Source organism: Sphaerodactylus townsendi, linkage group LG02, assembly GCF_021028975.2.
Source record: "Sphaerodactylus townsendi isolate TG3544 linkage group LG02, MPM_Stown_v2.3, whole genome shotgun sequence".
In the NCBI taxonomy this organism is placed as follows: Eukaryota; Metazoa; Chordata; class Lepidosauria; order Squamata; family Sphaerodactylidae; genus Sphaerodactylus; species Sphaerodactylus townsendi.
The window spans coordinates 587,027-612,743 of NC_059426.1; the positions used below are offsets into that span (position 1 = coordinate 587,027).

At 45.1% G+C, this 25,717-nt stretch overlaps 1 protein-coding gene across 3 annotated transcripts in view; it reads left to right on the plus strand.

Annotated features, from left to right (window-relative positions):
• Positions 1–281: 281 nt before the first annotated feature.
• MYL1 (myosin light chain 1) overlaps positions 282–25,717 on the plus strand; it is a 39,805-nt gene continuing 14,369 nt past the window's right edge. Inside the window, exons 1-2 of one of the 3 annotated variants that reach the window (XM_048485181.1) lie at positions 282–525; positions 22,976–23,003. In XM_048485181.1, the coding sequence (XP_048341138.1) occupies positions 406–525; positions 22,976–23,003 (148 nt within the window). In that variant the 5' untranslated portion in view covers positions 282–405. Of the gene's footprint in view, positions 526–21,717; positions 21,846–22,711; positions 22,737–22,975; positions 23,004–25,717 lie in introns of those variants that run through there. The other 2 variants (XM_048485182.1, XM_048485183.1) reach the window with 2 other exon arrangements.

Below are 25,717 nucleotides of genomic sequence, written 5' to 3' on the forward strand. Positions count from 1 at the left end.
GTACTTCTCTGGAGAAAAAGGGCCCTGTCATTTTTGCATTGAATGACACAGAAAACCTTCCTGGCTTTGTGATCGTCCACCCTCCTCCTTATCCATTACAAAAATGCACAGGAGGCTTTTTAAAAAAGGCACTGCAGTCCCCTTGAATGACGACACTCCGGGCCCCTGATATTCCATTTATAGCCTGGCTTAGAATGACAGCCCCCTCAGCCAGCAAACTGTCCAATCCAGCTGCAAGTGTCAAGATTGTATTAGGCACTAAGTGAAATATATATATATGCCCTTATGGTGTTTAAGACGCTAGGTCCACCTCCAAGACACCGGGTCTTCCTGAGCACTCTGCTCCTCATCCGGGATCTCTGGTCAAGGGTTTTTTGGGGGACCTCTTAACTTCTAATATTTAACATGGCACCAAAGAAGGATGCTAAGAAAGCTGCACCCGCAGCCGCACCAGCGCCGGCACCAGAACCCGCCCCAGAACCAGCAAAACCCAAAGAACCAGCCATCGACCTCTCCAGCATCAAGGTAAAGAGATGAACTTGTGCAGTCACTGAAAAACCCTCCCTTGAGCCGAAAAACACAGCAAAGCTTCAGAATTCAAGCCTGGATTTTTGTTCAGCTGCCCCTCCTGTTTCTGGTTTGAGGACATTCCTGAATCTGAGCGAGAGAACATTCTTTGGAAATGTTGAATACTTCCAATTTTGTCTGGCATAGCAAATGTTTGAAAAAAACGGTAGCCGTGCCTGACCACTTTAGAAAGTTTCTATGTTTTTTTAAAAATCCACTTGCTAACCTATTTTATTTTGGCCTGGATTATTGTCCTCTCGATTAAATCTGTGTATGATCAGAATTCGGGATGAATCAAATATCTTCCAGAGCTATACTTTATTTTAAAAAACAACAAGAATTAACCCAGCTCTCTTTTTGAAGTGCAATTCTGTAAGGATCATTTTGCAAATTTCGCTCTGAACTGATGCTTTGCTTTGCCTATTGTCTAAACCAGAGAAAAGTAACAACACTTTCTATAGTCTCCCCTTATTTAAAACTGGAGGATAACTACTGTATTAAAAGAGAAAGAGAAGTATTTCAGTGACTGCAATCTTTCATCTTGGTGGCTCATGGCTTGCAAGTTGTTGAAAAGTGAAGTTTCCTGACTAATAAGAAAGAACTTTAGAGTGTTTTCCCTTTTGACTTTCCAAAAGTAACGTGTGCCGTGCATGGAGTTCAGGATGGTTGAGCATTTTGCCCTAAGAACAGTCTACAAAGAAGGGATCTATCTGTGGTTGGAGGGTGGAAGGAAGGACCCAGCCAAAGAGATCCCCCAAGAGCTAGGGTGTCATTCTCCACCTACCTATCAGTTTGACGGACCAGAATACCAATTTAGGATACTCTACCTAAGAAATCCAACCTAATATGGGGAACCCAACAGTGGAGCATACAGAAAGGGAGGCAAGAATTTCTATTTCTCCTCAGCTGCACCAAAATCCGGCTAACGAATTCTCTTCAGTTTAACTGGGTGCCTGTGCCGTTCAGTGTCATCCCTCGGCCATAAGCTGATCTTTGCTAACAGTCTATGGGATAAATTTCTATTTGTAAGACAAGGCATGGCGGGTGGCAGGGGGAAATCTGATTGGCGGCTCCATCTGGGCCAGCCTGAACAATGGCAGCAGGGGTGGGGGAGGAGGAAAAGAGGAAGGGTCAAAAGAAAAAAGCAAAATGCTCAGAATTGAATCCAGATCAGACTACACCCCAAGGAGGTTTTGTCTGGTAGCATCACATGGTTAAGTAATTAGATGAGACGGATTTCCTGCTAAAGTAATTTACATTAATTGGACAGCTGCATGTATCTGATTCATTAGGAGAAAATAGAATTTTCAAGTCTAGTGCTCCAAGCTAACTTATCTTTGCATAAATAAGCTAAGTGGGGAAAAAATATCACTGGGAAAAGGTAATGCTGCGATTTCAACCCTGCATGACCCTCTTTCGACTTTCGTATCTTAGACTGGCCTACTAAGGGCTTAGAAAGGCTGGCTGTGACAGACCCCAGCTAACTTGCACAGAAAAAAAAAAGTTTTCTTTTCAATTTGTCTGGGGCATGCAAGGAAGAACTCACCAAATTATTAAAACGAATGATTGTAATATGTTGATTTGCCAAACAACACTTTGCATTTATACAGTGGTTTAGGACTTTTCCAAGTGCCTCACTTGCTTTCTCTCACAAAAACAGAACAAAATCTTCTACTGGCACCTTAAAGACTAGCAATATTTGTTTCGTTCCACTGGTCACAGCTGACTTCTTCAACCAGGGAGGGTGAAAACTCACAGTGAAATACATGTTGTTACTCTTTTAAGATGCTGCTACATTTTTTGCTTTATTTAAGTAAACACACTCTGGTTTAAGGCTGCAGTCCTATACATACTTAACTCCTTAGGACTTATTGAATACAGTGGTACGTAGCTTTGATTAAATGTGCATAGGACTGCACTGCGATGCACAGGATGTGTGCAAGTGCTCTTCAATGAAGCAAGATTAAAGAAATTACACTGAAATACTTTTGGCAATTCTACTCCAACTGCCAGCTCCTCCCTTCTCGCCCTGGGCAACACTCCCCTGGGTTTTTCCCACTCTGCCATTACTTATATGGCCCTGTTCTCTCGCAACCAAGACTCCTTTACCTCACAATACCCCAGTGAGGGAGATGGGTATTCTTATCCTCATAAGTGAGGCTCTATTTGGCCAAGGTCACCTACAGGGATGGCTGCAGTTCTGAGGATTAAAGAGCAGCATAGAGTGTTCAAGTGTAATGAAGAACCCTCCCAATGAATGAAATGGCAAGCACCACAGTCATCCGTGTGTCTGAGAGCCCCTTTGTAAGTAAGATGCTCATCTCAGACTCTAAATATGTCACAGGGAATGTTCCACTGGTGCCAGAAGGCATTGGCTTAGGGGTACCTGAAATATTCCCCCGTGACTGAGGAAAGTTTCTCTCTCTCACTGTTCATTGCTTAGCAGTAGGATCTCCATTCATCCTGGCTGGGAAAGACCTTTGCCTGAAAACCCAGGACACGAACAGAGGTGGTAAAGATTTCCACGTAAAAACCATGGCTCGCTTTGGGTGGGCTTTCCAACCTCATGTTCAGAAGAACAAATATCTCAAGCTGGAAACCACCATTTGTGAGCCTGAACTGTGCCAAAATTTCTCACAGGAAATTATTTTTCTGTGCTGGGGCTAGTAGTCACAGAGAGCTCAGCCTGCTTCTGAGAGAGGAATGGCTCCAACTGAGAGCTAGGCATAGTCAGCTGCCCTAAAAGAGCAGGGAGGGCCCTTCTGTCCCCCTTGCATCCCCTCAGAACTGGCATCTTCACCCTTGGTGGTGCTAGGATTGCAGAACGTGGAAAAACAGCCGGGAGACCCCTCGTCCATCAAGCTGCCAGGTGGCTCAATGGGGAACTGCCACGACCTCCCTGCTGGAGTCCTCCACCAGAGAGCCCTCTTGTCTTGCGGGATCTGTGGAAGAGACGTTATCTTGCTCTTCCCAAGCACCCTGGTCATTCCCTTGGCACAGAGGCAAATCAGATGAACCTAAGCCTGCCTTCATGCCCACGTAATGTCTGCTCATGAAATGCTGGGCATGAAGGAAAGGGGGCTCAGGGTCCCTAACCTTTTCCAGCCTGTGGCAGCCTTGGAATTCTGACCCAGATTGGTGGGCCCAATCACAAAATGGTTGCTAGGGGAGGTGGAACCAACCGCAAAATGGCTACCTCAGGAGGTGTACCACTCGCAGATAGAAAGCACGTGTGAATGGGAGGGGTAATTTTTAAAATATAGATATACTGGAAAAGAGCAGAGAGAGAATAAAACCAACCTGTGATGGCATCCGTTTCTGAAGAAACATTATTATCAGACCTCCAGTGACCCATTATGTACCCTGCTAGGCACCTGGCCCCACCAGCTTTCTAAAAACACTGGCGGGGGGGGGGGCAGGACAGGTGTTGGTAGGTGCCATCACACCTACAGGCCCCAGATTGGGAAGCACAGTTATAGGGAAACAGGCTGGATAAGAAATAAGCAATGGATCTGAGCAGCTGGAAAAGACAGATGAGAGGGCTGAGATGCTAATTAGCAAGATTAACAGCTGTCCCTCTAAAACAGACATCCTTTATTTTAAAACACCCTGCCTTCTTCTGTTAATGACACAACCACATATCAGACACCTTTGCAACCCCAGATCTTTGGCTATTCATCCCTTTTGATCTACTTGCAGCTGAGTATGTTGACTGGGGAGAAGCCATAACCGTCCTTTCTGCCCTGCTGACTCAGGGTTTGTTCAGAGGTGTGCAAGAGAAAAAGGTAAACTCTGGGCCAGACTAGACATTTTGGCACCCATGGGTCTGACCAGCAGATGCTGATGCCGTTATTGTTCCTCTCTGCGTCCCTTTTCATGGGCTGAAATAGGCCCACTCCTGACTGTTTTGTTGCTTGAAAAAACACAGGGAGGGTGCTGGGTATGAGATCACCTGGTGCCATCTTACCAGAAGATCTGGCCAGGGTCTCACAGCATTTTTAGATGGGTGAAGTTACCTCTAAAATGACAGCAGCATCCATAGGACAGACCTGTAGATTCCACAACATCTAGCTTGGCCCTCTGCTTCACAGCTTAGGGCAGGTTAACCAGAGAGCCTCCTGAAAAGACGGAGTCAAGTGAGGGCTTCCAGGGATTCAGGACTGCCACAGAGCTATCTAGACAAAGCTGGTCTTCCAGGAGCAGCAGTGGCGTGGGAGGTTAAGAGCTCGTGTATCTAATCTGGAGGTACCGGGTTTGATTCCCAGCTCTGCTGCCTGAGCTGTGGAGGCTTATCTGGGGAATTCAGATTAGCCTGTGCACTCCCACACACGCCAGCTGGGTGACCTTGGGCTAGTCACAGCTTCTCGGAGCTCTCTCAGCCCCACCTACCTCACAGGGTGTTTGTTGTGAGGGGGGAAGGGCAAGGAGATTGTCAGCCCCTTTGAGTCTCCTGCAGGAGAGAAAGGGGGGATATAAATCCAAACTCTTCTTCTTCTTCTTTGGTCCTCTTCCATCAGAAAAAAAGTGCCTTAGAGTGGAGTGGTAGGCTTCGCTTACCGCTCTCTGTATGATGACATCTGCAATTCTGTACTTTGGTTCTCTCCCTTTTCCCTAGCCCTACGTGGTCTGGGTTGGCTCAGTGGCAGAAACCAATCACCCACCCTCACCTTCAGGCCATCACTCTTGATACATTTAGTGGTGGGAGAAAAAATGAAGGAGAGATAGCATTGATGGTGCCACTCTAGGAATTCTTCCAACCTCCTTGGTAAAGATAATAGAGATTGGGGAAATTCCTGGAGCATGCCCAGAAATGCTGTCACAGCCAGCAACGCTCCACCCAGGAGAAATGTTACTTCCTCTCTGCTACTCTAAGTATTTCCCCTATCTGTACGGTAAAGATCATAGAGATTGGATTGATTCCTAGAGTGCCACGGAGAATGTGATACCCTTCTGAATGTGATACCCAGCTTCTCTAGGCACTGCCCCCAAAGTCTCCCGAGATATGCCCTAATGGTGTGGGAGCAGCCAAAAGGAGGAGTAGAGCTGTAAAACATATGGAGGAATGATGGTAGTCAGATGGTGCCAACCCTTTTGCTGGCCACTAAAAACCTATTACATTTCCAACAATCCAATTCCTATTGAGGAGATATCATCCGATATTTGTAGCCTGCCCTTGTGGCGTCACGTGCCCATTTTCTAATGCAAATAGGCCTCAGCCACAAATATTCTCTACCTCCATCAGACTGAACATGTGATCAGAATGCATTTTTTCCATTTATCAAAGTGCATTCCAATGGCTTTGCAGGTGGGGGTGAGTGCAGGAAGGAACCCCCCCCCCTTCCGTTCTGCATCCATGCATCTCCCAGTAATCTGATCTTCATTTTGTGGAAGATCTGTTTTCTTCAGACCTGAATGCTAAGGATAATAACTTAAAAGAACATGCCTTTCTTCAGAGAAGAAAAACACTTGAAAATGTGTATGGATGGATGTTTAGGCAGAATGAGAAGACTGGTGCCAATCTGAAGACTGGTGCACACACACACACACACACCCCAACATATTATAGTAACTGCAGTGATTAAATGCTCACTCACATCCCTGGAGCGCAAGAACCAGATCTTCAGTGTAGACAGAGTGTTCAAATATAAATATGACTTTAGTAACTTGCACTCGGGAGAAGCCGCAGTAGATCCATGACCAGAGACAGTCTTTGAAACATCAGATGCTATGAAAGCCCAAAGTCCTGGATCTGGGAGTGGAAACGTACATGGATGCCAGTTTTCTGCACATGTGCAGGCCTGCGTGCAGTGCCCATTTTCGAAGTGCGTGCAGTGCCCACTATGACATCTCTGCTTGTCTGATTCCAGCCACCTCTTGTCCCTCCTCTAAAAATCATCAGGGTGGGCCAAAGGTTTGCCAAGTCTCCTACTATGGTTGGAAAGTTACCACTAGCAGCTGGCTCTTTCTGACGTTCCTCTGAGCAGATGCGGGAGAAAAATAAACATTAGCTTGTAGGTGCAATGACATTCTATCGCTTCCAAGGAACAGCAATTCTGAGAGAGGCATGATGTCACTTCCGGGTTTCCACCGCCTAGTGGTGCCCTGTGTCTCCCCCCCCCCCCCCCCCAACTGCTGTCTAATTATACTGGTAGTAGAATTATTTTTTCTGCAGAGAAGATGCATATATACTTCTCCAGAAGTAGGTTCACACTTTGGGCACCAAGCCATTGAATAACAAAAGATACCAAAGGATAAACATGCCTGTGTGGATCAGTCCTAAGCTGTTAGTGAGCTGAGCATCTCCACTGGGGACAGACATTCCAGGTGTCAAGAGATGTCTCTTGGGGCAAAACTTCCTGATGTCACCTTGCACGTTTCTAGCCGTTGTTGTTACTCTTTCTGAGTGCCTTGAGGCCAGTTGCCACAGGCTGCGCCGGAGTTTCCCTTCATCCATCAAGTGGAAGAAATTCTACTTTGCCAGGTCATTGTGCAGATGAAGGACAGGAACTGCAAAAAAGCAAGGAAATGTTGACAACAGGCTGTTTGGAAGGTGGTTTAGAGACCACAGAGCCAGCAGTTAGCCCCCGAAAAAGCATTCTAAAATTATATATATAAATGTTATATATATAACATATATATGTTATATATAAAATGTTATATATATATATATATATATATAAATGTTATATGTTATATATATATATATATATATATATATATATATATATATATATATATATATATATATATATATATATATATATATATATATATATATATATATATATATATGTGTGTGTGTTATATATAAAATATAAATGTTGGCTTTGTGTGTGTGTGTGTGTGTGTGTGTGTGTGTTCAGTTGTGTCTTGGTGCACACAGGTTGGTTTTACAAGAAATCAGGATACAAATTTAAAAAAAAACTTTTTAGCCTAGCCTATGCAAGTTAGTACTTTGGAGTCAAGAGCCCCCCATCCCAAAATGTTTGTTTGCTTTATCAGTTTGAGTTCAGTGAGCATCGTGGTGCCCAGACTGGGTGATGCCCTCCTCTTCCCCTGAGCGTGAATAAATGCGATTCTACCCCCTCCCCACCCCACACGAGGAGTCTCCATCGCTAATGTGACTGGTTTGCGGAATGTGGACTATGCACATTTCACACACGGATCGGATATCATCTGCAACATGGTTAGAGAGGACGAAGATAACTCTGCCCTCCTGTCAACGTTACTCTGTGGGCTTTTAATTACCTCAGCAGCTGGCAGATTCTCAGCTCTGCAGCCCCAGTGCTGGAATGTTCATCTGGCCCCACGTCTTAAGCAATCCTTGGGGGGCTGATTAAAAAAAAGTGGGGGCAGGAGAAAGAAACTGTAGTGGAGTTCAGCCAGGCAGTCAAGTGCTCCATTTCATCCAATACATAGAAAGGAGATGGTGCGGTGGTCAGTGGCCGGCAGGAGTATCCATCTATATTTAAATGTGGTTGACGCACACACATTTGAATGATAGGGCTGCCATCCAGCAGCTGGCATCCAGTGGGAGACTGGAGAAGTGGGAACACCGGAGGGAGGCGTTGTCAGGCCACCAGAGGGAATCATGTCCAGGGGGAACTTGGGAGTGGCAGCATGCGGCCCTAAGATTCAGTGGAAATGCTACAGTTTCTGTAGAAGCTTAGAGGCGGGTTAGATGTCATTCCTGGGTTTGCACTGGAACTGATGTCACGCCATTGATGCAACAGCAATTCCCCCCCCCCCCCCGCCCCCAGCCTACTTGGCAGCATTGGGAATCAGAGAGGTTGCCAGTGGGAGGTTTCCTGTTCTAGCAAGAGACCTGGTGCCCCTGGTGAATGGGGATCCATAGAAAGACTGAGATTTTGCCCCTGGCTCCAGAGAAGGAAGTCAAAGGGCTGCCAGCCACCATCTCTGCCTGGGGCTAAACTGTACCGCTCAGCAACTTCTCTTGGTCACAAGGCAGCAGATCAGACCGTACCACCAAAGCAAAATGGTGGGCAGCTGAAAGAGGAATGGAGTTAGTCTAATGAGTGTCATGCCGCACAGAAGCGCACCTTGGAGGTTTCCCCAAGCAGAACACAGCGCAGCTGGACTTCCTTGCAACACTGGTCCATTCCGCACAGCACAAAAAAAAAGTCTGTGGGATGTCTTAAAAAGAGGCGACTGCACACACAAAACAAGACGTCCAGGGGGTGATATTTAAAAACAGGCAGCTTCTGGGTGCTTTCTAGAGAGCAAAGGTGTCAGATGGGGAAAGAGGCTGTTTCCCGTCTGACCATTTTGCACCCTGGTCAGTTTCATCCTCCGCTGGCACTCAACATTTTGTGCTCAGCTGAAAGGATTCTCCATGTGCTGAAGGTCGTCCCAGGACATTTGCTCTGCAGGCTCCGATCCTGGGCATCTTTTCAGCCCAGAAAGTGCTCCGTTGTACTCAGCTGGTCCTGCCAGTTCCAGAAATATATAGTTTTCCTCCAAAAAAAAAATTCAAGGAGCTATCTTTGACACGCAGACAAGCAGAAGAGAATCTTAGTCACTCAGAAGATGGGTCAGTTGCCCGCTGAAAAGCATTGGGTCGACTGACGTAGTTTTACTGTGCAGTGGCCATTGGCTCTGGTATTCCCCCCATCCCACCCCCACCAGCCCTTAACAACTGAACCACAGCTTAGCTGCTGGGGGGGCATTTCTGGGCTCTGGGAAATTTCTCATCCAGTCAGCAGTAGAGTTGCCAGTCTCCAGGGAGAGGCAAGGGAGTTCCTGGAATTACAACAGCAGAGGGCAGAGATTAGCCCCCCTATGAAAAATGGCAGCTTTGGAGGGTGGAGTCTCTGTATACCATCCCTGCTAAGCCTTCTCCACTCCCAAACCCCACCCTCATCAAGCTCCACCCTCAACTCTCCTGGAGTTGGCAACCTTACTTCTGCACCAATATGACAAGCCCCCCCCCCCCCTGCATCTCAATCCTGCTCACTCCTAAACCCACAGCATGGGTGGCACACCTACCTCAGAGTAAGGCCCATAAGCCAAAGTGGGAAAGTAAAAAAGGAAAGAACAATACAACACTCCCCCCCCCCAATTTTGTGATATTTTACTAGATTTTTGTCCATCTGTTATGGCCGTCTAATATTTTAGTCAGGGTCCTGCCATATTTCATTGGGGGTCAGTTCTACAGAACAGCCTTGAAAATTATTTACGTTTAATCCAACCTTACCAGTCTATCTCTCATCTTGCTTTATAATAATTCTACAACTAAAAATGAGAAAAAAATTAAATACCTATTTCTTCCAAATTCTCACTATCTAATTAATATATATAAAAATACCCTCCCACCCAAAGGTGCAGTAGGAGGGGGGATATAAAAATGAAATAGAATAAATAGAATACTTTACCTACTTTAATATATTCAGTTCTGGCAATACAAGTCAACCACTTTTCTATGCCTATAATCAATCAATAAAAATTCTGCTCTCAAAATACCAATTCATTTATTAGACACATCTAAAATTACGACACCATCCTTCCTGTAAGGAGCTTGGACAGTGGACAAGGGTCTTGCTTCTTCATTTTGCCATCACGTAGGGTCGAGCAGAATTCATCCAGTGAGTTTTGGGCCAAACAGCCCAAAATAACTTAGAAAAGAGGTCCCCAGTCCTGCAAGGCTGCGTGCAGGCACTTTTGGAATTCTGACACAGGGAGGGTGGTGGCAAAATGGAGGTGGAGCCAACAGCAAAATGGTTGCTGGAAAAAATGTGGCCAACCATAAAATGTGAAGGAGTCAGGACATGTATAATCCTGATTGGAACTCTTTACTGTTTCAGGCAGAAGCAGAAGAGGCAATTTCAGGCTGCCTCTTTAAATGAACATATGGTTTCAGAGTGGGTTTTTGTTTACATACACACAGCTACTCTTCAGTTGTTCAGTCAAGATCCTTACTGGGGGCTGCTGCCAATGTGACATTTTTTAAAAATCTGCAGAGCCAATCAGAAGCCCTGCTAGGAAAAAGCCTTCTCTGACTTCCTCAAAAAACACTTGGTGGGTGCCAAGAAAGATGCCAGTGGGGCCAAGGTGCTCATGGGTACCACGTTGAGGATCCCTGGCTTAGAAAATGGATCACTCAGCGGTCATGAAGAATTGGCGTGAGGGAGCACTGAGGTAACAGACTCCTGGAGGGTGGGGGGAAGGGCCATTTTTATTACTATTCTTCTCAGGTTAATAGTGAGAACTGATCAAGAGGAGCATAAGCGCATGGATTCGCATGGTCGCATGCTCTGTTGTGCCGGGTTTCCTTCTATGACACTCGGCAACCATCAATTGCAAAAACCCATTCGGGAACGTGGATAACTGTGCCCACAATTGTGATATTAGTAAATCATTCGATCTCAGTTTATGGATGATTCGCACAACTTTGTATTTTTTAAAAATGGCATAGCAGCTACCGCATGGCACCCGATAAGGTTCGCTGCATCATGTTATAACTGAGTGATGAAAGTATCTCTGCATGCCATTGCACAAATGCATATTTGTATAAGCTTGAATGTTTTCTTCAACAGTTAAAATTACTGCTCAGACAGGTCATCGCTGAAGTGCCCGTGGAAGGGGTATAAGGAGAGAAGGAAACCAGGGAAAATGCATTGACAGAATATCTCTCCAGGGCAGAGACAGCTGCGACAGCACAACTGAGGAGATGCTAACAGAATATTTTTAAAATTAGCATTCAGTACTAAGCCTATACTTGAAATATGATAGCTTAATTTCTTTGAGGGGTAACACTTGCTCTTCACCTTTGTAGGTATTTTTTTAGAGAAACTGGATTCTTTTGATCATTTTCTGCCTTGGGCATGATGAGAGATGTTGTTACTCCTGAAGATGTTTGAGTGGTTTATGGATTTGGAGCCATCTTTGCCCAGAGTTGTTGCTAGTCTCAGCATAGAAAGAGGGAAGCTACAGAGACATACCGGGTCCTGGTAGACCACTGCAACTGACCCCACAATCTCTATGGTGTTTAACAAAGAATTTTGGGGAAATTCCTAGACCATGCAAAGTGGGCTCCTCTTGAGGGTGCTACTGAAGATGTTGGTTCGGCCCCTGCAGCCATATGTTTGTGGAATTATTCAAATATCCATGTACTGAGAGTCAGACCAGATCTGCAATGACATGTGGATCAATTCCTACATGGGCTGGCCAGATTATACAGCTCATGTTTGTGCAGCGTGTGGGGAGGGAGGAAGGGGGGGGGCTGGCTGTTGTACTTTGAGGCCCTTTGGACCAGGGGGAGTCCCAGTTATACAGAAGAAATGGCTAGCTGCAGCCACATTCCGATTTCTTAAATGAGAAGCCATAGCCGCAGGGAGAGAAAGGGGTCTTTGAGTCTGTTTCACAACCACTTTGGGCCCAAACACAGGACATGCACAAGAGGTCACAGGTGCACGACCAGACTGGCAATCAGGTATACATGGGGGGAAACTCACCTTAAATAGCACTCATGTGAGATGGAACTATTGGATTCCCTCTCGCCCTACTTTCCACCAATGGAAATGGGGTCAGGAGGCTTTTCACCCCTGTTCTATGGCTCCACTAGGCCTTCCTAGGCCTGCCATGCATGCATTCGAGCCTTTTGTGGTTGTGTGAACCATTGAGGGTGCTCCCATCAGGCATCTGTGGCTGGAGACACAATGTTCAATGTCTACCCACTAGAGGCCCATGATTAGAGCCAGTGACAGATACTTTTGGGGACTCAGCAACTATAGTTGAAGATTAGGCAGTTCCAGGTTGGGAAAGTCTCAGATATTTGGGGGAGGGCACCTGGGGAGGGGCCTCACTGGTACATCGTGCCACAGAGTCCACCTCCAAAGCAGCCATTTCCTCCAGGGGAAGTGATCTCTATTGTAATCCCGGCAGGTCTGGCTCCACCAGGAAGCTAGCCACCCCCTGGGGCCAGGAAGGGGTCTTGTCGGGCACAGGACCTTGATAGAAGAGCTGCATGTTCTAGCCAGGGCTGAAAGTTCAACCTGCCTGGTCTGGTAATAGAAGAAGCAAGATTTTGAAGCAGGACAGCTATAAATATATTTTAGAAACACACCAAGGAGGTATGTAAGACGTAAGGAGAGAGGAGACTTCAAGCATCTTCCTTGAAGATAGTATATTTGGTTCTTACTCTGAACTCAGACTGGAGCAAGATCGACTTTGGTTTTTCTTGGCTTTGATCTAAGTGACCTATTAGGAGGAGTTTGAATTCAGTTAATGCCGCGACTTGTCCACTGGGAGGCACACCAGAACAGTCAGATGCTTGGAGACATTTCAAAAGTTTCTTCATCATTTTATTCCTTGTAGATGTAGGTAGATATTAGAAATGTTTGAGTTTCCCTTCAAGCTATTTACTAAAAAGTCACCCACTTAAATATTACATGAAATATAAAACCAGCCCTTGCTGATGCAAAAGAACGGGAATCTCTAGACAGTTTTAGGAGGCCTCTCATTGCAGATGCATCCAAGTTGCTTACCAGGACATTGGTCTTTTAATGTAACTCAGCACCAGTCCAGAATAAACGCATGCGGACTTGATGAGGTTACAAAATGCAACCAATGTGGGCAATGTGTATACCAGGAATATAAAAAGAGGCACTATGCCCACTGGCAACAATGGCATTACAAAGGAGATAAAGGGCAGTGCAATGCCAATGGTGACAGGGGCTCTAATATAAACGTGCATCACATATCAAAAACATTACACAAACATTACAAGAACATGGTGGCCTATATCAGAAAGAGAAATAATTTAGTCAACAAATGGAACGTCTCCCAAATTCCTAAAAAGAAGTATAAGCAGTGTACAGATAACAACCATCTTTTAGTTGGGTGCTGCGTGGTTTCCGGGCTGTATGGCCGTGTTCTAGCAGCATTCTCTCCTGACGTTTCGCCTGCATCTGTGGCTGGCATCTTCAGAGGATCTGATGTTGGGAAAGCATCTTTTAGTCTGCATAAAAGTTGTAGCACTTAATTGGCTCACTACATGAGTCATGAATAGTCTGTTATCAAGTTGTTTTCAGGGCTTCAGCCACAAGGTTGTTTTTCTGGCTCCGACCAAAATGCATTTCCAGCGTTTCTACAACCACCTCCCTTGCTAGGTCAGGGGGGATATTGCTGTACATCTGAGGTCAGCAGTACGGAATTGGGAGGACATTCCATACCTTCAATCTTATTGATTAGATCGGACGTGTCCTTAATGTAACTGCAAGTTTGGCATGCTGCTGGTTGTAAAAAAGTGTCCACAGACGTCGCCAAAGGTTCAAATACTGAAGCTGGCCCAGATACTCTGGGGCGACCGGGTGGCGGAAAATTGTTTTTATGAATTTTTGGTAGGACATAAAATATAGGGATGCGTGGATGTTCATTTGTAAGAAATCTGGCTAATTCATCTCTTATTAAACCCAAATTAATGGCTTCCTGTACTATGATCTTAATCAATGATATGTGGAGTAGGATCTTTATCAAGTTTTTTATAACGGGTGGTGTCATTTAGTTGCCTGTAGACTTCATATTGGTCGTACTCCTTATTCATGATAACCATGGCTCCCCCTTTGTCTGCCTCCATTGATAATGATTGAGTCATTTTTGGCCAGACTACCCAAAATTAATTTGTCTTGACTGGCTGATGTTATAGTGGACATAATCCCTTCTCTGTTCCATCTTTTGAATGTCTTTCAAAGCTAGTTTCCCAAAGGTGGACATGGAGTGATTGTCTATTATAGGAGTAAATACTGACTTAGGTCTAAATCTGAGTTCTCCTCACCAAAAAAAAACCCCCTTAGTTTGATTTGTCTGATGAGTTTATAAATGTCTACCTTAGTTTGAAAGGAGCCATACTTAGGTGTGGGTACAAATCCCGAACCTAGATTTAATACACGTCTCTCCTCGGATAAGGTTACCAACTCCAGGTTGAAAATAAATGGGCACAAAGGATTCCCCATTTCTGACCATGAACAAGAGTTTTTAACTATCCTTTCAGCAGTGGTTGGCAACACCACCATCTGCCACTAGCCTTGCTTGTGAACCAGGCCACCTGAGTGGCTCCTGCATGAAATGTCAGGATTCCAACATGCATGTGCTAATGGTGAGCATCGAAGAGCTGCTGGCCGGGGAAACAGAATCCTTGCAGTCAGGACTGAGGACCAAGGCAGATGTCACAGCATGAAGGGGGTGGACCTGGTCTAATTTTTAAAGCAAGAGATGCCTCCCTATCTCTCCCATAGTTTCTCTTTACAGGTGATCTCCAGTACTGGTACTGAGCTCAACAGGAGAACTTGGGAAGGGGAGAATAGGGGACCCCCACAGTCCCCCCAAACACTAACACGCAACTCCCCTTCAGTGGGATCAGACACACACACACACACACCCCGTATTAGCTAACATCCTCTGTTACATCCAGCTTAGCCTCTGGATAAAGAAGAACCTCTCTTGGGAAAGTGGGAATCCTTGTTCTCCCTGCCAGCATAACACAAGAGAAGTTTCCCTCCCCCTGCCAGTTCTGCCAGAGACCCCCTTTGACCTGTCAGCAGAAGTAGACTGGGATGGGAAAACAGCCCTAGAAAAGGGCCCTGCCCGCCAAAGGAGAGAGGGCTTGGATGGACTAGAGGCCTCCCAAGTGTGGGCTAAGAGGCCTACTCCTGCCTCTCCTCAGCAGGACTGAGTCCTGAGGACCTCCTTGTAGGCCCTTCTTGCTCCTGTGCTGGCCCAGTCCAGTGGGATGGAAGTGACTGGTCCACTAGGAAAAACACTGATGGCCATATCACCTGGGGTTGCTAAGCTCTAGATGGCACCTGGAGATCTTCCAGATCTCCCCATTAAAAATATCAGTTTCACCTGGAGAAAATGCCTGCTTTGGAAGGTGACCCCTATGGTATTGTACCCCATTGAGATCCCTCACCTCCCCAAACCCTGCCTTCTCTAGACTCTGCCCCCAAAATCTCCCAGTATTTCCTAACCCAGAGCTGACAACCCTAATAATAGCCAATCCCCCTCTGAAGTTTCTGCTTTTATTGTTAAAGGGCGTCATCTTCTTTAAAGGAAACAGGTGTCCCTTTACTGCATCACTATCAGCTGAAGACCCAGGACGCCCCTTCTGCTCATTTTCAGAGGAATTTAACCTAGTAAATAAGCTGGCTAAAAGGACAGGACTGCTTTGCCTGATCTAGCAGGAGGAGTAGCTGTCACTATTTCCCCTCCCTTTCCCCTCCCCCAGCAGGATGGATGATGGCTGCATTGATACAGGGTTGATAACTGGATGCATTTATTTAAGGATGCCAAGTATGTTGTGGAAGTTTTGAGATTTTACCAGATTTTATGAACTTTTATAATGTCAATTGTTTCTAGTGTTATTATTCTTCCTTGTAAGCCACCCTGAGCTCTGTTGGGGAAGGGCAGCCTTGAGGAGCAACCAACCAACCAACCAACCAACCAACCAACCAGCCAGCCAACCAACCAGCCAGCCAACCAACCAACCAACCAACCAACCAATTAATCAATCATCAGTCAATGTCTTGGCAACATCCTATACTCAGCATAAGGGACAGAGGTTTAGCGTTTTGCCTCATTTTCCCTGGGTAGGTTGCAGAAACCCTTAACAGTTATTTATTCCATTAAATATTGATGCCTTCCTTTCCCCCTTATGGTTCAAGGCATAATAAGGCAATTGCCACTAAATCACAGTCAACTTATGGTGACCCCAGAGGGGTTTCAAACGAAGAGATGTTCACAGTTGGTTTGCCATTTCCTGCCTCTGCGTAGCAACCTTGGACTTCCTTGGTGGTCTTCCATGCAAGTACTGACCAGAACTGACCCTGCTTAGCTTCCAACATCCAACAAGCTGGAGCGGGCTCGGCCATCCAGTCCAGAGCTTCCTTTTCATCCAGTACTGTTTTTCCACAGAGTTCAAGAATGATATCCAGTTCAGAGCTAATATGAGCCACACACCCCTTCTAGGAACAGGTGTGTATCAATACACACATCTTCTTTTTCCATGCTTCAAAGGCGGTAAAGCTCAGTTTAAAAGTGAATCTCACAGCACAATGTCATGCAGGTTTACTCAGAAGTAAATCCCATTGCATTCAGTGGGACTTCCAATTTCCAGCCTTGAAGTCCTTTAGGGTTGCCAACAAGCTCTGCTTTAGCTGAGTCTTGATATGAAAAAATTGAGAGAAGAAGAAGAAGAAGAGTTGGATTTATATTCCCCCCTTTCTCTCCTGTAAGGAGACTCAAGGTGGCTTACAAGCTCCTTTCCCCTCCCCCTCACAACAAGCACCCTGTGAGGTAGGTGGGGCTGAGAGAGCTCCGAAGAACTGTGACTAGCCCAAGGTCACCCAGCTGGCGTGTTGAAATATACAGGCTCATCTGAATTCCCCAGATAAGCCTCCACGGCTCAGGCAGCAGAGCAGGGAATCAAACCCAGTTCCTGCTCCTAACCACTAGGCCACTGCTGCTCCTCCTTAGGAAGCTTGTCATAGCTGGGAGATAAGTAACATGACTGAGTAACTGACATCCCACGACGCCTCTCTTAAAAGGACAAGACACTTTTTTTCAGACCAGTTAGTACACCACCACACCAGGGAGGATATAACATCACGCAGCTGAACTGGGGGCAGCCGTTGAGTTGTGCAGAAGTACAGGGACTTCTTGGTCAAAGTCAAAGTTCAAAGACCTTTATTCGGCATTAAAACGTAGCAGAACTAAGTAATCCAAATACAGCTTAACAAGATAAAACAGGTACTCTGAAGTGCATACTTCAGAGAGAAAGAGGAACCCAGGCAATTATTTCGTAATAGTGAGCAAGAATTTGGCCACTATGTCCAGTTGCTTAGGATTCTCTGTATTCAGGAGATAGTTCAGTTTAAGATTAAAAAGGCTTGGGTGGACCAGGAGGGGATCCCCTAAGAACAGGTTTGGTCTAAAATTGTTAAATCTTTGACAGATTAATAAAATATGCTCCAATGACTCCTCAGAGGTTTGACAGTATTCACAGGTACGCTTTTGCTGTGAAGGTACCGTGAATCTCTCTGGGGAAGAGATTAGTGGAAACCTGTTGGTTCTCGCTCTGGTAAACAGCCACCTCAGCTTAGGGTCAGACAACATGTTTAAGTATGCGGCTGTCCTGCATTTCCCGGGCATGATGCTAAAATGGAGGGGGGAGAACAAGCTCCTTGCTTTACTAACTAGATGTTGGTGTTCCTGATCGAATAGCCGTACCTTGATACAATGTCGTATCTCGCTAGGAGAAAGCATAAGGAGCTGGTCCCAAGAAAGACCCAGGGAGGAAATCTTTGATTTGATATGGGCCCACCAGGTAGAAGATTGAAGTTCGTGAGACTATTAGGTTTATTAAAGAAACATAACCAAATCTAAAATTTAAAGGTGGCCCACCATGCTTTTGTTTCCAAAAGGGTTAGTCCTGCCCTGAGGCAGAGGGCAGCGTAGGGTACGCAATGGGGGACCCTGAAAAGCTTATATAAAAATTTAGATTGTATTCGCTCCAAGGATATATGCCAGGCTTCAATCCATAGGGAAACCTCATAGAGAAGTTGTTGGGACACCTTGGCATTAAATACCCTTAAAGTGGCTGGAATAAATCTGCCACCCTTAGTAAAGAAAAGCCTTTCAATGGCAGCAGAGGTGATTTGACAGCTCTTGGCAGCCGTTTCCCTATGTTTGACCCAACTAGATTTGTGATGGAAATTAATGCCCAAACATTTGAAGAACTTAACCTGTTCAATAGAGTCATTATCTAAGTGCCATTTAGAAATCTTGAAGGTACTTGAAAAGACCATGATCTTAGATTTGAGAGGGTTAATTAACAGCAGGTTGTTATTACAATATTCACTGCATTTGTGTAAGAGGTGAGATAGACCAATCTTGGTGCGAGATAGTAAGAGCGCATCAAGGGTTTCCATTTGGATTCGATGACTTTTTTCTGATTTGCTTGGAGAGCTTGCATTAAGTTTTGTTTCAAAATAAAATAGTTTTTGGGCAGGCAGGGGAGATTGCTGCTTCTGAAATTGGGGAAGATCTGTCTCATTTGCCTTTTGAGAAGTCTACAGTCTATTGTAAAACACTTGTCTGCCTTATTCACTCTAAAAGAGGAAAGATCTTCGGGGCTGGTAGCTAGGTTCTCAACAATCTCTTGAGAGAGTATCTCAAATTTGCTGATGAATTCTTCAGATGGAGACATTCCTAATAGTTTTGATCTCGTTTCAAGTAAGGTGGGCCCTGAAAACAGTGCAATTGCCTTGGTTCTAGACCGATCGTTCCACATAATTTTTGGAGTGGCTAAAGAGGGTGGAGAACGCATAGTTGAGCGTGGCTTCCCCCTGTCAAAGCACATTGAGAGGGGCAGGTGGTCGCTCCAGGGTTGAAAATCAATCTTGAAAGCTTTGATGTTAGCAAGGCAGACTTCTTTGTCATCTGCTTTGTTTACAACAGAGCCATCTCCATGATGCACGTGGCCTCCACTGCAGAAAATAAATAAAAATAAAATCAAAAGGTCTTACAGCTGATTTGTTTGGCTTTCGGACCCACAAGTATAATCTCCCCTCCCATTCCCAAATACTTCTCCTTTTGTGTTGTTTAATAGCCGTATTTGCAGAACATTAACATCACACGCACATGCGTGCGCACACACACACATCATGGAAGTCCAGATTGCATACGTAGGGTTCTCAAAAGTCCCATCCAGATCTGATCTGACTCAGCTTCTCCCACCCATAGCTAGGGTTATCAACCACCAGGTAGGGCCTGAAGATCTCCAGACTACAGAACACAGATCTCCTGGAGATTTTGGAGCCCCAGGCCCCAACCCTAACACTCCCGGAATTTCCCAACCTGGAGCTGGCAATGCTATCTCATAGTCAGTGACTAAGAGGCACTCTGCTAGCGGCCCGGGAGGGTTGCTATTATCAGCTTCATTAATAGCATTTCTCATCGTGACTCAAGGTGGACTATAAATATGAGAAGAATAATTCAGTCAACTAGCAAGCAAATTACAAAATGTGATACAGCAAGTCAGCCTAACAGTGAAGAGTCTTAACAAAACAAAACAATGCAGTGGTCTGGAAATAGAAATACAACACGCAAGCAAAAACAGCAGAACAATCTAAGGCAGCAAAACAATCACCCTAGGGAACAGTGATGCCTTATATAAAACAATTCAATCTAACAGCAAAGATCCTTAACAAAACAAAATAACGCAGGGGACTGGGAACCGAAGAATTGTCATCTCAGGCAGCAATCAATCGTTGTAGGAAAAATTTATTCTGAACAGAAGGTTTATATTACACTTTATTACATTACACTTTATAAGAAAACCCTCTTGAATAATTCTGTTATACGGACCCTCAAAATGATCAAAATGCAGGGGGGAGGGGCTTCCCAATCCTTCCACTAAGTGTAATATGTTCCCTGATCTTCATTTTTTCCTGCCAAATAGATTCCCAACCACCCAATCAATACAGGGGTTTGATATTGTTGTAATCCATTCTAAATCTCACTGGGAAAGGTGGGCTGTAAATAAAGTAAGTAAGTAAGTAAGTAAGTAAGTAAGTAAGTAAGTAAGTAAGTAGCAGCAATGCCGTAGTGGTTAAGAGCAGGTGCATTCTAATCTGGAGGAACCAGGTTTGATTCCCTGCTCTGCCGCTTAAGCTGTGGAGGCTTATCTGGTGAACCAGATTAGCTTGTGCACTCCAGCACATGCCAGCTGGGTGACCTTGGGCTAGTCACAGCTTCTCGGAGCTCTCTCAGCTCCACCCACCTCACAGAGTGTTTGTTGTGAGTGAGCACAGACAAGGAGATTGTAAGCCCCTCCTACAGGAGAGAAAGGTGGAAAGGTGGGGATGTAGATCCAAACTGCTCCTCCTCCTCCTCCTCCTCTCCTTCTTCTTCTTCTTCTTCTTCTTCTTCTTCTTCTTCTTCTCTAAGTAAGTAAGTAAGTTAGTAAATAAATAAATAAACAAAAGGGTGGCAATTTTTAGCCTCAGGACAGCTAAAGATGTCTGTGGCGGGACCTTATAAACATTGTAAAGAACTATTGTGATCCAGTCATGTATCTGTCAGGAGGGAAGGCTGCGTGGTGTAGCCTGAGCTCATCAGTGAGCCCCAACTGGCTTCAGTAGACTGTTCCCAAGCAGGCTGTTCAGTGTAATGTGTGAACAGAGTTAAAGTCACCCCCTGCCCCCGGATCGCTCGGGCTGCCAACCCTGGGTTGGGAGATTCTGCAGATTCGAGTGTGACTTCTGGGGAGGATGGGCTTGCAGAGGTGAGTGATAACGGCATAGACCCTTCAGGGATAGAGCGGTCTATCAAATCAAATAAATAATAATAATAATAATGCAGCCATTTTCTCCAGAGGAGCCGATATCTGCAGCCTGAAGATTGGTGAGATCACCAGACACCCCCTTCAGCTTGGCACCCCCTTTGATCCACATAAAAAGGCTTCCTTTGCACATTGTGAGGAAACGCACAGTAGGAGGGCACAGGGAAAGGGATTCTGCTGCAAGTCTGAGTGGGCAGTCCTCCCTAACAGCATGTGCTCAGATCCTTTGTCTTCAGTGGGACTGCAGTGTAGGGCCAAGAGCAAGATTGCAGCCCCCAAACCAGTTTCGCCAAGCCATTGTATTTTTAAAATAGATTTGACACGCTGGAGACCAAATAATGAAATTAAGGAATTTTGTCTCCAGTTCACGGGCGAACAGACTGATCTGGCCGAATGCAAGGATGTGAAAAGTCAGCTGGCTGGCAAGCGCCGTTCTCTTTCAGTGCCAGAAATGTCAAGCCAACGTGAAATTTTCACTGAACCCTGTGGCCCTGCACTGTCTGCAGAGCTGACCGGAGAGTCGTGAACAGTCATCTCCTTAAAACAGAAGTCAGGAGAACTAGATAAGGAATATTCCATCTTTATGCTGCAGGCCTAAAAGTGCTGACGGGATTCAAGTGAAGGGAAGCAGCGGCCCATTCCCTGCCTCTCTTTGGCCTCCTAAAAATAGCCCCTTCAAAGCAGTCCATCACGAAACGGATCCCTCTCCCCCTTTGCCCTAAGAAAGCTAAAAAACTCTCCAAAGGGGGAGGGGCCACCTGGCTGACACTTAATCCTCCACCCAACGTCACGGCCTCTGCTTAAATAAGAAGGCGGCAGGCCAGAAAGTCAGGACCACGCTCGAGGACTCTGACAGCTCGTGGCCAATTCCGCCCGCCCGCCTCGCTGCTGCTCCTCTTCCCTTCCAACGCTCTGAATCATGGTGGGTTCACAAGACCATTCCAGTGCTGCAGAGCCAGCCAGTGGTGGGAGGGGGACGGGGCGCTGGTGGCTCCTGGCTGCCTTGTGTTGGTGAAGATGGTCAGAAAACCAGTGCTCTGTGCAGCGCCGTGTCCTACCAAGGGAGGGGTGGACGTCTGGGTCTGTGGTGGCTGATCTTTAAGGGTAAATGGGAAGCCGACTAAAATAGTGTGGGGAGTGGCTTGCACATTTTCCATAGTGTATTGACCAGTAGTTAGTAGTAGGTTATATTTACGAAAATATTTGTGCACTTAAATATATTTAATGCACAAGACACTGGAAATAAAAAGAACACTTTTTGCAATAAAGAATTGGTGCTTAAATGTAGTTTCAAGTGGGTAGCTCTGTCAGCGTGGAGCAAGTAGAGGAGCAAGATTTGAAAACCAGGAGCCCTTTAAATATATTCTATGAAGGCAGTTTTAACATTTGAAAGCTTGTACCTTTAAGTTGCTACTGGACTCAAATCTTGTTCCTGGATGTACTAATTCCTGTAAATATGCTGATTGCATGCAGTGATGTTTCCAATAATCTTAAGATTCTATTTGTGACAAAATATAGTGTCTTCAAAAAAAAGGTATTCGATCCATTAGATTGCAGTTTTCACTGTACTTCTTTCCATAACCATTCAAAATATTTAATAGCACACGTCAATTGTTAACAAGTGCCACATTTAATGGTCAGTAGTATACTAAGAACTAACGGGTATATTTGTGTTCCTTATAACTCCAGTAGACAGGCATCAGCTGTATGGTACAGACCACTTGTTTCTGTCAATGCATTTCTGTCAACAATACTAGTTGCTTTCTTTCTCTCTTTTGCCCACTGCAGTCTTTCAGCGCTGATCAGATTGCTGGTGAGTGAAATACAAATTCTACTCTGTGTGCATTAAATGTATTATTCACTGCAAAGTCTATCCATTGCAGCTGCTCATTAGTTCGAGTAGGAATCATCCAATTGGCGTCTGATGGCCTCTTAACAACTCTTGAGGAAAACAGGAGGTTGGCTGATCCAATTTTGTGTTTTGGGCAGAAGTCTTAAAAGACAAGTCTCTTTTTAAAAAGGGGTTTTTTGTGATTAATTTCTCTTTCGCAGATTGAGTTCTCCAGGGAACAACAGGATGGTGAGTGTTATGGATTAACCAGTAAGCACACCCAAAGGTGTTTTCATACACAACACCCTTGGAATATGCCCACTGGTGTAAACTGTAAAATTTCATTTACTCAAACTGAGCTAGATAGGCTTGTTCCAGCCAAAGAGCAGAGTGCCAAGGCGTTTCCTTGGCTGTTCAAGTGTGAAACTGAGCACGGGAAACCAAAGATCACACGGAGTGTTGTCTTGTTTCAGGCAGTGTCAGAAAGCAGGGGGTGTGGTGAGCAGAGGGTTAACTTGAAGATGGAAGCAGAGATTTTTTATTTTGTTTAAGAGATGCCTATAAGTAGATGAAGGATTTGGACTGTCCAGTGAGTACATAAATGCCACTGCAGTCAGGAAGCATCCCAGAGAAAATCAAGCTTTAACTCATTTATTTTTATTTATTTTTATATAATTCAGGTAGTAATTCTACCCCCCCCCAATAAAATTGCTAATAAAGACAACCTCCTCATCCCTGTTGCTCTAAAAGACAAAAGTCATTGTGATTACATTTTATTTGAATTGGTTACGTTAATACAAAACTATTCTTGATCAGTAGTAGGATTCTAATAGAGTCATCTTGAGTTATAGCCTTCGTCTATTGAAGCCAATGGGGGTCTGAAGGTATAACTCTGCTTTGGGAGTGGCATCACAGGACAGAATGGGTGCTCCACTCAAGGGGGAACATGCAAAATAAAGTTACCAAAAAGCCAAAAACCAACCGTGGGTAGGTTTGCAATCTACCTACAAGGTCATAGATGAGCCACTTCTCTGGCAAAGAAATCACTTATGATTCAGAGCCAGTTATGCTATGCCGAATGGCTGAAATGTGGCAGTTGATAACACTCCAAGCAAATTATGTACATGTCTAAAGATCGTAGATTCAGTGAATGCTGACAGTCACCAAGATGTGACCAGCAGCATTCAGTGGGGCAGGTCTAAAAAGGGAGAGAATATTTTTCACATTAGATACATGGGGACTGCCAGCGCTCACAGCCGCTGAATAGTAACATTCTCTACTCTGCCGCAAAGAAAAATCAAGGAATAGTCAGTGTGTTGGAACGATTCCCTGATTCCATAAGACCTGGATCTTGTGAATGCAGATACTGGCTTTGTGCATTACCTGAATCTGTTACTGAATGGACAATCTACATTGACCTGTTTCCTAAAAGTCCCATCGTCATGGGCAAAAGAAACTGAAGTTAGATTTGAAATCACGGTCATTTCTTTGAAGGAGCCATTTGAAACTGACTTTCTGGTAAAGAATCTGCCAGTAACACCAAACATGATAGGCGAAGCTGTACGAACTGTATGGAAATTCTTTAATAGAAAAATATCCTGTGGCTGTAAATAGTTCATTTCTTATATAGAGAAACAAAAAAAGGGGAGAAAGTAGACTTGAGGGGTGGGGAAGAGACAGCTGGTCTGATTTCAGAATTGGATGCTGTTTGTTAGTACTGCCCTCTAACAGTAACTCTGCCCAGGAAATCAGAAGAGAACTCCAGTCTTGGCTGTACATGGACAGTAATTTGGAATGACTGTATCTAATAGCTCGTTTTGAGTCCAGTAGCACCAAGAAGTTGGAAGGGATGTTGCATAGAAAGGACCCAGGATGCAGAGGTACAATGCAAATTGTAATCAGCTTGATTAGAGCTAGGAGACACAGACTGATGTAGAAAATGCAGAAAACCAGTATCTATAGTGAAATAAGAACCTTATGCCCCAGTTCAGCCCTGGAGGGACCACTGTTGTGAAGCTGTGACTGGCACCTGTGGGGAATGATACTAGCAGCCCATATAACAAGGCAGGGCTCCTACACAATTGGGTCATTCCCCAGGGCTGCGCAAATCAACAGATGCCTGTAAATCAATCCAGAATTGGAAAACAAATGCTAAAATAAACCAGAGTGGTGAGGGCTGAAAGAAGGCAAGATGTTGTGAGCAACTGAGTGTTAGTAAAGGGGGAAAGCAGGTGCTGGTTGGGGGGTGAATCAGCCTGCCAAAGCCCCCCCCCCCAAATGCTTACAACAGTCGTTTCCACACTAGTTCAGGACCCCCAGAGTGGGTTGTGATTTTCTCTCAGCTGGGTCAGTGGTGTGAACAGGGTCAGCTGGGAGAGGAAGTTCTGAGATGAAATGTGAATAACTTACATGACTTCTTGCTTTTGTGGGGGGAGTATTTGTAAACGGTATTAGGAAGTTAGGGGAAGTTTAGAAATAGCCCCACTTCAAAAAGTTTGAGAAGTTGTGACTTAGAGTATCCTGGGGGAGGCCGTTTGTGGCAGAATTTTTAACCCTCTGCCCCCAGCCCCAGCTAATGCAAAAGCAGCTGCACTAGCATTGGAATCCCAAAGGAAAACGGCACCCGTTGCAGCAGCTTCATGGGCAGCGGAGAAGCCTCGCTCCTGGCCTCGGGGGAAACTATTTCAGCCACATCCACCTGTTGTGAGACTGAATAAATGGTACAGTGATCAAAAAGAAGTCTGAGGGACAGGAGAAAATGCTGAAGAATAATTGACATGCAATAGCAGTTACATATATACAAGAACTGACAGTTGAGCCATATGGTGTAATAGTTAAGAGCGGCAGACTCTGATCTGGAGAACCGGGTTCGATTCCTTGATCATGCACACGAAAGCTGCTGGGTGATCTTGGGCTAGTCAAAGTTCTCTCAGAACTCTCTCAGCCCCACCTCCCTCGCCAGG